The 10,716-nt window shown below is 59.5% G+C and overlaps 2 protein-coding genes across 5 annotated transcripts in view; one reads left to right on the forward strand and one right to left on the reverse strand.

Annotated features, from left to right (window-relative positions):
• NPRL3 (NPR3 like, GATOR1 complex subunit) overlaps positions 1 to 4,427 on the forward strand; it is a 63,970-nt gene extending 59,543 nt beyond the window's left edge. Inside the window, exons 15-16 of one of the 2 annotated variants that reach the window (XR_002725672.3) lie at positions 1,813 to 1,885; positions 3,980 to 4,427. The gene's annotated coding sequence lies outside the window, so the exon portion shown is untranslated. The remainder of the gene's footprint in view (positions 1 to 1,812; positions 1,886 to 3,979) is intronic. The other variant, XM_023189069.3, reaches the window with a different exon arrangement.
• Positions 1 to 6,948, reverse strand: part of MPG (N-methylpurine DNA glycosylase) — an 8,793-nt gene extending 1,845 nt beyond the window's left edge. The window contains exons 1-4 of one of the 3 annotated variants that reach the window (XM_023189080.2): positions 5,541 to 5,764; positions 4,484 to 4,676; positions 4,156 to 4,389; positions 914 to 1,118 (exon numbers count right to left, since the gene is read on the reverse strand). In XM_023189080.2, coding sequence (XP_023044848.1) covers positions 914 to 1,118; positions 4,156 to 4,389; positions 4,484 to 4,522 — 478 coding nt within the window. In that variant the 5' untranslated portion in view covers positions 4,523 to 4,676; positions 5,541 to 5,764. Of the gene's footprint in view, positions 1 to 913; positions 1,119 to 4,155; positions 4,390 to 4,483; positions 4,677 to 5,540; positions 5,824 to 6,784 lie in introns of those variants that run through there. The other 2 variants (XM_023189082.2, XM_023189081.2) reach the window with 2 other exon arrangements.
• Between the last annotated feature and the right edge of the window lie 3,768 nt (positions 6,949 to 10,716).

A 10,716-nucleotide genomic window follows, 5' to 3' on the forward strand; every position in this document is an offset into this window, starting at 1 on the left:
GCCCCTCAGTCTCACTGAGCCCCGGAGCCGCCAAGACACATGCCCCTTACAGTCTCACTGAGCCCCCAGAGCCGCCTGGAAAAGAGTCAAAGCCTGGCCGCCCTCATCACCACACCCCCTGCCCTGGCTCCTTCACACACAGCACATCCAAGTTCCACATCCTGACAAAAATACGACCCCTTTGATCTTGCCAAACCTCCCTGTCCTCGCCTACTTCTCTGCCCACCCTAACTCCCCGCTGCTGTGCCCACTGCTCCGTCCTTGGCAACCTGACCACTCTGCTCTTCTTGGCACTGCGATCATCCTCTTCTCAAACTAGCTTCTAATCCTCATGTGCTGCCTCCATCAAGGGCAGGTGACACCTGTGCCCTCAGTCTCCTTTCTGCCTCCAACCAACCAACCCTTTCTTTTTATTTTGAGACGGAGTTTCGCTCTTGTCACCCAGGCTGGAGTGCGGTGGCGTGATCTTGGCTCACCACAACCTCCACCTCCCGGGTTCAAGTGATTCTCCTGCCTCAGCCTCACTAGTAGCTGGGATTACAGGTGCCCACCACCATGACCACCTAATTTTTGTATTTTTGGCAGAGACGGAGTTTTACCATGTTGGCCGGGCTGGTGTTGAACTCCTGACCTCAGGTGATCTGCCTGCCTTAGCCTCCCAAAGTGCTGGGATTACAGGTGTGAGCCACCACAACTGGCCCCAACTAACATTTTCTACTCCTCTAACCAACCTTGCCCCGTCATTGCAGCCAGAGCTCCTGAAACCCTGACCTGGCCCTGGAAATGGCACTTCCTTGCTCAAATATCTGTCCCACATCAGTCCTCCTGGTGGTCCCCAGGCTGGTAGTCGACGGGGCTCTGCCAGCCCTCCAGCCCCTCAACCGCCAACCCCCCATGCCCCAGCACTGCTCACCCTGGCTGGAGATGTTCATGCAGAAGTACATGCCATAAATGATGTACACGTACAGGGTCCCCGGCTTCATGAACATGCCTCGGTTGCGGGGGGTCTGCCGGCCACCCCTTGAGTGGGCAGCTTCATCCTCTGGCCCCAGGTATGCCTCAGTCTCCACGATGCGGCCTCGGAGTTCTGTGCCATTAGGAAGTCGCCGGACTAGGACCTGTGCGAAGTCAGTTTCTGCTCAGGGCAGGAAGGGATGGGGGTCCACTCACCCTAACAGTGCCCAGCCTGGACCTCATCTCCCCAGCTCAGGATGTGTCAGCTGCCCAGGTCTAGCCAGGGACCTTGCCCCGTCTCCATCCTGCCTCTTCTCTTGCTCCTGCTGAGTCTGAATATGGCTGTTGAGGGCACCAGTTGTCTCCTCCAGTCCTGCTAGACCAGGAGACCACAGGCCGAAGACACCTCAGGCCACAGCCAGGGCAGGGCTGGGAACCAGCAGTGGTGGATTCACCTTGCAGGTCAACCTCCAAGTCCTCTCAGCAGGGCCCTCCATTCTCCAGCTTCCTCCTTTCCCAAGTACCCTTGCGAAGACCATCAGCATTTAGCATGAGGCCAGGCATCATGGAAGGCACAGGACCCCAAGGATGTCCCCACACCAGCTCCCTGGGAAATCCCAGAGCCTGTGAAGTCCCCTAAACCTGGGCTGCTGAGGTGGCCACAAGGGACCCTCATACGAAGCTCCCACCCTCCGGCTCTAAGGCCTCTCTGAGCAGTGGGCCCAGCTGCCCCACGGTGCCCCAGCCTGGACCATGGTCTTGGTAACAGCCAACAGTTGTGCCCTCGGTGCTTGGAGCCCGAGTTAACAGCAGAGCACTGGGGACCAGCCACATCCCCAGCACCTGTCTCGTTTTTAGGCCAGAGGTGTCAGCTGGAGAGCCAGACCACCTTCGCCTCAGCCCAGGAAGCCTTGTGGTGCCAGAGGCCATGGTCAGTATCATGGGCTGGGGAGGAGGAGCACTGGAGCTCAGATGCTTGCTGGGGGAGCATTCAGGAGGCCTTCCTGGAGATAGGGTGGAGAGAAGAAGGGGTCAGTGCCTGTGCTGGAAGCCCAGAAATCCTTAGGCATCCAGAACCGTGAGGACAGAAGTGAAGAGGCCAGGCTTGGCCAGACCACGTCCAGGGGAGAAGGGGGGGCCCTGTTCCATCTTCCCTGGAGCGTAGAGGGAATGGGGCTTCACGCCGCACACTCCTCTGCCTCCGTGGGGGCACACTGGGGGGGCCCAACTACCATTCTGGAGAGGAGGTTCCCACAGCCCTTTTCTCACGGTTTCCTTTTCCATCCCAAATTTCTGATCTGGATTTCACTCTGATACCATTTCCACCAATGGCAGATACCGGGGCCTCTCACCCCACCCCCAATGCCAACACACACACCCTCTTCCTTGCTGGCAGAGCCTCCTGGGGGACACCACACCCTCCTCAGCCCAGAGAGTGGCCTGGGATTTCATGGCAACTCACTGCAGTGACCCTTTTAGGGATGAGTGCATGACCCAAGCCTGGTTGAGGGGTCTGCAAGGGCATCCACTGGGAGGTTATGGAGAGGGCTGTCCCTACTCCAAGGGACACATGGTGAAACACCCTCTTCTCTGCTGGACATCATCTTGTCCACCAGTGGGCTCAGGTGGGCATGACTGTGGCCTGCCAAGGATGCTGAATAGAGACAAACGTATTGTGGTCCCTGATGCCATGCTGGGCCCTTGCCCTGCTCCTACAATGCACCTGCCACATGTACCGTGTTGTTGTATCACAAATGCCCATCATATTTATTATTTTTGAGACAGAGTCTCGCCCTGTCGCCCAGGCTGGAGTGCAATGGCGTGATCTCAGCTCACTGCAACCTCTGCCTCCTGGGTTCAAGCGATTCTCCTGCCTCAGCCTCCCGAGTAGCTGGAGTTACAGGCACCCGCCATGACACCCAGATAATTTTTCTTTTTTATGAGACAGAGTCTCACTCTGTTGCCCAGGCTGGATTGCAGTGGCGTGATTTCGGCTCACTGCAAGCTCCACTTCCCGGGTTCAAGAGATTCTCCTGACTCAGCCTCCCGAGTAGCTGGGACTACAGGCACCCACCACCACACCGGGCTAATTTTTTTTTTTTTTCCTTGAGACAGAGCCTCACTCTGTCGCCCTGGAACGCAATGGCGCGATCTTGGCTCACTGCAAGCTCCACCTCCCAGGTTCACGCCATTCTGTTGCTTCAGCCTCCTGAGTAGCTGCGACTACAGGCACCTGCCACCACGCCCGGCTAATTGTTTTTGTATTTTTAGTAGAGACAGGGTTTCACTGTGTTAGCCAGGATGGTCGCGATCTCCTGACCTTGTGATCTGCCCACCTCGGCTTCCCACAGTGCCGGGATTACCGGCATGAGCCACCATGCCTGGCCACAAATGCCCATTTAAGGTGCTTTTAGAAGGATCCACATGGGGACAGAATGTTGTTTGTTCTCCACGAGATCAGGCCCACATTCTAGGGTCTGCTCCTTTAGTACCCAATTCCTGCCACTGGTATTTCTCTTCTGGCTCTTCTTGGTGATTATAACATAAAAGTAGGCTCATTAAAGGGCAAAGAGAAGGCCTTGGAGCCTCTGGAGAACCAGAAAGGCAGGCCTGGGGCTTTGGCATTGAGGACCACCACCCAGACGGCGCTGCAACAGATCCAGCCAAGATGCCATGGCTGTGTGAGCGTTTGCTTGTAGGGACAGCCTGCAGCGCAGGCCCACCAGGATGGGCCCTGGGCAGTCCCTGCTTACTCAAGTCTGATAGGCAGAGTCCAGATCCTGGACCTACACTGCAGGGCCCTGGGAAGCCAGCACTGCACTGAGAGCCACTACAGTGGGAAGGGGCAGCCGAACACTGGCCACAGCCACAGTTCCCATGTGTGGGAAAACTGAGGAGGATTCCAGCTGAGGAAGGCTAACAGTGCAAGTGCTCCTGCCCTAAATACCCGAAGCCGGGGGGAAGGCAGTGGCACCCCTGCTGCACCCTGGGCAAACAACACTGACAATCTCCACATTCTTCTCAGATGATCTCAGGCAACTGAGAGGAGCTATCCAGGGACCCGTGTGAGCAAAGCAGCTAACTGCACGAGGACAAGGAGGACTAACCGAGGGCCAAGTCCAGCAGGCAGCGGACAGGGCTTCAGGGACAACTGCAGTGACAGGCACTTTAGGAGAGACCACGTTGCTATGTTCACATTACCTGTCCCAGAAATGCCCGGGCCAGGGGGACTGCCGGCTGATCGAAAAACTCCAACCCCAGTCGGGTAAGGTGGCCCTTCGGGCTTGAGAAATAGATGCTGCGGTATGGGCCCAGGGTGGTGGGTGGTCCCAAACAGGGCTCCTTGGGGCAAGGTGCCTGGGCTGTGTCAGACGGGCTGTGTGGCTGCTCTGCTTTGGCTAGTCGCTGCTTTTTTTGCCCCATCCTTCCGGAAAACTGTAATGGGAAAAATAAATAAATAAGCATCCGAATAGAAGACAGCTGTGTGGTAAGGTCAGGCTCAGGAAGTGCAAGGACTGGATTTGACCACCTGCTTCGGTTTCTTCATCTGCAAAGCGGGGGTGACCATCCTGTGGGTAGTTATAAGGCACAAACACCCCGACACAGTCGAGGCCTCAGGAAATGATTACATCTGATGGACGGCTGCTGCTGGAGGTAGCAGGGTGGCTGCTCTGCCCCACATATGTGCGAGCTGCACAGCATGGGGGCTCAGGCTGCACGACCTGGAGAGCAAATGGTGGCCGGAGCCTGGGACAGCAGGGCTGGTGCCCTCTGATTCCCACTCATCATGCAGGTCCCAAGCAAATGTCTGAGCTGGTTTCTGGAACCCTGCCCTTTCATCCAACCCCTACCAGGAATTCAAAACACAGCCAGGACCTTGGCAGGGCCTTAGCAGGGATCCCAGTGTGTCAGAATCCTTGGAATGGCCCCCAAGGCCTGACACACAGGGAGGGGTGAGTACCGGGGTGACCACTGGCCTGGCCCCATCCCATGTGCTCAGGATCCCTAACTGTTCTCTGCTTCATGGCCCAGGTTGGATAACGAACAAGTGGGGCAAAGGCAAGGTCTCCTGAGGGACTAGGAGGGTCTGCTGAGACCCAGGAGGCCCCCAGCCTCCCACCTGTGGCCTCCCCATGTGTAGGGGGAACCTGACCACACATCCTCAGCTGTCCTGGGGCAAAGGAGGAAAGATAAAGGGGGCGGGTCAGCGTCGGCCTGGCAGCACCCGGAGGGCTGGTCTTCAGCAGCACCTAAATCCTCCTGGCATGGGAGAGATGCATTATTTTTAACGGGAGTGCTGACGTTCATGTCGAACGGAGACTGCCAGTCGGCCTGGAAAGGACGCTGACGTGACCGTCTCCGCACTCGGCCCGCGCTGCCAACGCGCCCTGGGCTCTGCCCCCGGGCGCTGCGGCCCCTGCCTTCGGCCCGAGCTTGGCCCCTGGCCTACGCTCTGGCTCTGCCCCAACCCTCGGGGCGGTGGGCGGAACGCCCGTCCCCGGTACTCCCGCTCCGGCGGCCGCGCTCGCTGCTGCGCCTGGGGGTGGGCGCGTCTGTTCCGCGGGGCGGCCGAGGCGCGCGCTCACCTGGGCCCCGCTGCGCGCAGGCATCCGGCAGCTCGGGTCGGGGCTTCGTGGGGCTCGGACCCCGGCACAGAGACCAGCAGCCGCCGACCCCAGCCGCCGCCGACCCCGGAAGCACCGCTGGGACCGGGGCGGAGCGGCGCCTGCGCAGAACGGGACGGAAGCCGGGAAGGGGGGCAGCGAGCGCCGGGAACGGGCTGCGCCCACGGGGCGGGGCAGACCCCACGGAGGTGGATCCTCTTCCCAGAGGCCACCGCCAGTTCTTGACCCAGGCCCGGGCCTGATTCGGCGCCTGCGGAGCGACAGCGGGGAAGGGGCAGGTGGGGTTGGGGCGAGCACCCCACTGTGCCCCGGCGCCCCTCCCAATGACCCGCTGTCCGTCCCCGCCTGCCCCCTGGTCGCCTGGCGGCCTCAGAGCCCACTCCACCAGCGGGTGGTCAGACCACCCAAGAGGACGGGCCAATCGTGAACCTGAGTGGGTCCTCGAGGGGCCGGGGCGGAGTGGTCGTGCTTTGGGGGAGGGGGCAGGCCGCAGACGTGTTTTCCGGTGTGGCGTCTGCGGAGTGCGCGCCTGGGAGAGCGCCCCAGCCCTAGTCTGGAGTGGGCCAGGGAGTCCTTATCCGGGAAGTGGGCTCCAGGCCTGTGCGGAAGCCCCCGCCCCTGGTCCGGGGTTGTCACAGCCTGGTGGGGGGAAGGAAGGAGGGAGCGGCGCGGATTCTGCCTCTGCCGCAGAGCCCTCATCCCTCTTTCCGCCCAAGGGTGCTGAACGGAGTTCGCCCACTTTCTGGGTTGGGGCTGCTGGAGCGCAGCCAGCCCCTTCTAGAGACTGAGGCCAGACCTGAACACAGCCTGTCAGTGCGCAGCCTTCTGAGGCCTCCCCAAGGCCCAGCGGCCTGTAACCTCTCACTACCTCTCAAGTCAGATCCATGCCCCTAGGCAGGAGCAGGGACGGTGCTTGGCCCAGTGGAAAGAAGGGCCTAGGGGACGGGCCCTGAGGGAGCTGGGCACACTGCTGGCTCCCATGGCTCATGGCAGCCCCAGCACCCAGCAGAGCCATCCCCCACTTCTGGCCACTTGGGGGTTTATCTGGGTCTGCAGGGCCCCTCCCCTATGGCAGGCACATTCCCACGCCACAATCCACCTCTACCATACAAAAACCCTCGAGGGGCTTTTCCTGAGGTGTCTTTGATTTCTGTGACCCTGGTCCTGGAAAGGGGCACCTGAAAAGGCCTTGAGCAATTGGGTACCTGGCTGTGTCAGCTGGGAGACGCTGGGCAGGACAGATGCACGGGCCATGTGTCTGGAGCCTTCAGATGAGTGTGACACCTGGTCCTACATACAGAAAGGCTAACAGAGCAGGACCCTGGTCTCCAACTGCGTCTCCTCCTCTGACCAGCCGTCCCACTCCCATGGTCCCCAGCCAGGACTTCCTGGGGAGGGAGGGGCCATGAGCCGCCTGCTGGAAGCCACCAGCTGTTTGTAGCACTGTGTGCCGCTTCCGGGGGTGGGGGCACAATGTGTCATCAATCCGTGTTTATAAAGCAGCCCTGGATGTGATCCCACACCCTCCCTGCTTATCCTCTGCAGCCATGCCTTCCAAACAATAAGTCTCTCTTTCCGGTGGGAGTAGTCCCCCATCCTCCCAGTGCTCCCCCTCAGTCTAGTAGGGAAACTGAGGCCCCAGTTGAGCCTTTGTCTTCTTGATGGGCAGGGAGAGTGTTGGTGTTACTTTGTACTTACATTTATTCTGGTTTTACAAGTGATACATGGTCCTTGCAGAAATGGGGAGTCCAGAGGCTCGCAGAGGGGTGTTTTTATCCCCACCTTTCTTATGAGGAAAGAGAATCACTTGGAGGGCAGGCTGGCCCCTGCTCCAGGAGGTGGAGAGGCTGGCGCTGGGGTGCCAACAACCAACTTCTCCAGATGTTCTGGCCTGAGTGCTGCGGGTTGTGCAATCTCTGGGCGCCCCCCCGCCCCTCCACACCCGCCCCCCCGGACTTCCTGGTTTGTGGTCTGAGGCTGCCACCACAGGCTGGAAGTGGTGGGATGAGAGTTCCAACTGTGGCCCGCAGAGTGGGCTGGCGGGCTGGTCCGGGGCAAGAGAAAGTGGTGCCAGGTGAGAGGAGGAGGGCCTGGGGCCTCCTCTGTTCCCAGTTTGTCCCACTGCTGGGCTGGAACAGGCTTGTTGGAGGAGGCAAGGATATCAGTGGAAGATGGAGATGAGGACACCCTCCAGGCTTTGAAAGGAGTGAAGGCTAGTATTGGTGCTGGGGTGAGCAGCCCTGACCCCCGACCTCCACAACAGGCCATGGGCTGTGGAGGGGCTGGAGTTGCCTCTAGCTGTAGGAGGCGTGGCCATCAGTCACTGGAGCCTTTTATAAGCAAGTCCTTGAGAGATGTGGCTCTATCGGCCACAGGGGCCAGGGTTCTAGTATCAGCCTCAGGACCCCAGGGTGCCCAGCACACTGGCTCTGTCTTCTCTCTGATGGAGGGGGGTGCTGACAACTGTTGAAGCGGGTGTCAAGTCAGAGGCCATGGGCTCCTCTACACAGCTTTGAGCTGGCAGCTTCCCGGCAGGGTGGCTGCTGGCCTCTTGACTGGTCTCCAGCGCCCTCTGTGTCTGGCGAGCCCTGGAGGGTCAAAGCTTCCTTGGGCGGAGAAGGCAGCCACTGGGCAGGCCGAAGTGGGGTGTGTGTGAGCTACATCCTCCCTGCCTGGGGCTGTGCTCTGGACCCTGGGCCCAGGTGCTTATGGGAACCCCTTGCCAAACCCTGGGATATGGGGAGGGGGCAGCTGCCTCAGAAATAGCCTATGACTTCAGGCCACTGGCTGGCCTGGCCCACTTCTGCCTCTTCCCCAAATAGCCAGGAGCTGGTCATGGGCCCATCCCTGGAGCTCCCCAGGCAGGGGCAGTTTCTTCCGATCATTCCAGGGACTCTCCAAAGCCCAGGGTCTGACCCCTTGGGTGATTACTTGAGGCCTGAAAGCTGAGCTGAGGATTCTGGGGTAGCTGTTGAGAACACTCCTCTTACTGGTCAGGGCTCCCGTTCTCTCGTGTCCTGGTGTGAGGTCCACAAACCCTGGGGTTGGTCTAGACACCCACCCATTCTCAGACGCCTGCCCACCAGCCCTGTGAGTGCTGGGCAACTGTAGCTGTTTTCCGTTTCTCCAGGGTGCAGGAAGCAGGAGGAGAGGGACCAGGAGCTGGGTTTCCGTAGAGGGGGCTCCTCCACCAGAGCAGGGAGTAGTAGGGCAGGCATGAGGCAGGGCACACATATGTGCACACAGTTGTCCATGTGGACCGGGTACAGTCCTGAGTTTCATGCGCGTCTGTGTGAAGAGACCACCAAACAGGCTTTGTGTGAGCAACAAGACTGTTTATTTCACCTGGGTGCAGATGGGCTGAGTCTGAAAAGAAAGTCAGCAAAGGGAGATAGGGGTGGGGCCGTTTTATAGGATTTGGGTAGGCAGTGGAAAATTACAGTCAAAGGGGGTTGTTCTCTGGTGGGCAGGGGTGGAGGTCACAAGGTGCTCAGTGGGAGAGCTTCTGAGCCAGGAGAAGGAACTTCACAACTGAATGTCATCAGTTAAAGCAGGAACCGGTCATTTTCACTTCTGTGACTCCTCACTTGCTTCAGGCCATCTGAAGGCTCAGAGGCCTGACACTGAGCACACATGTATTGACCCCGCTCTGATCATCCTTCTGATGACCTCACGCAGGAGGCCAGGGTGGGCTGAGAACCTGGGGATTCCTGGACACAGGCTCTAAGATGGGAATTTGTCTGCAGGGGCGGACTGGGGCATGCTCTCCACCGAAGGTGACTGCTGGGTGTAGGGTGTTTCAGCTCTGAGCCAGCTGTGGCTGGTGCTCCTGGCAGCTGGCGATGAGTGTCTGGGACTTGGAGCGTGTCTGGGTGGGGTCTGACAGCGTCCACTGCAGGAGGAGACCTGCTGACACCAGATGCCCAGCTGTGGCATGCTTTGGAGGCAAGCCCAGTCCCTAGCTTTCCAGAGAGGACACCACTTCTGGCCCTGCTAGCCTAGTCTGGGCATCCAGGCCCGGTAGGGCTTGCTTATCCCTGGCAGGGGTCAATATTGCTACGCACAGAGACTGTCCTGTCTCTGGCTGTGAGCCTGGCATGGGAGGGGTGGCACATGCAGGCTACAGGAGCACTGAGTGTTGGCACCGGGGCAGGCTCCCTCTCACCCGGTGTCCCTGATGCACTGGCAGTCATCCCCCTGGTGGAGTTCCCCTCCACCCCTCCAAAGCTTTCATTATCTCCTTCTCCATGAGAATTGTGTTGATACTGCTTGTGTTCAGAGAGGACCCGCTATGTGCAGGCACCACCCTGTTCCGTGGCACGGACAAGGATATGGGCAGAGGATTCTTGCCCAGGCTCTGGGATCTACCCATAAGTGTACCAGCACCTTTAGTTCAAATCGCCCCCTTTCTTTTCTGTGTAGCCAAGGACCAGGCCATTGTCTGCACTGGGCACTGGGTGCAACAGCTCATTTTGGAGAGGACTGGTGCCACCCAGACCTAGAGGATGGCACTGAAGCAGCAGCAGCCTTGTGACCAGCACAGGGCCTGAAGACACATTTGTCCGAGGCCTGAGGGAGCACCCTGTCGAGGGATCCTTAGGGACCCACGGGAAGAAGGGATCCTGCACCCTCTCTGCAGAGGAAGCCTCGGCCCCCACCACTCAGAGCTCCTGGACAACCCTGCCTGTACTCTGCTGTTGGCACCCCGTCCCCCACCCTGGGATGTGCCCTGGGTGGGTCAACCCACCCAGTGTCAGGAGAGAAATGCTGGGAAACTCCCACCAGCAGCTCCAGCTGAAAGCAGAGGGCCATTTTGAGTGCAGCCCAGATTGTGCAGGGATATGAGTCCACCCCGGGGTGGCCGCTGAGCTCTGAGACAGTGACAAGAGCCCAGAGTGGACAGCAGACACTGCACTGCCTCTGCTCAGTGGCTTCAGGTGGGGCCTGGTGCAGCCTGGCCTGAGTGCTTGCTGGTGGTGCAGGGCTTCTGGGGGTGGGGGCACGGGGCGGGGGGAGGGGTAATTACTGTGGTCCTGAACCGAGTGTGTGCATCCGTGTGTACAGCACACGTGTACCTGTGTGAGTGGGATGAGTATGGACCCACAGAAAGATGTACATGAGTAGGTGGGTGCATGGA

Source organism: Piliocolobus tephrosceles, chromosome 17, assembly GCF_002776525.5.
Source record: "Piliocolobus tephrosceles isolate RC106 chromosome 17, ASM277652v3, whole genome shotgun sequence".
Taxonomy (NCBI): domain Eukaryota; kingdom Metazoa; phylum Chordata; class Mammalia; order Primates; family Cercopithecidae; genus Piliocolobus; species Piliocolobus tephrosceles.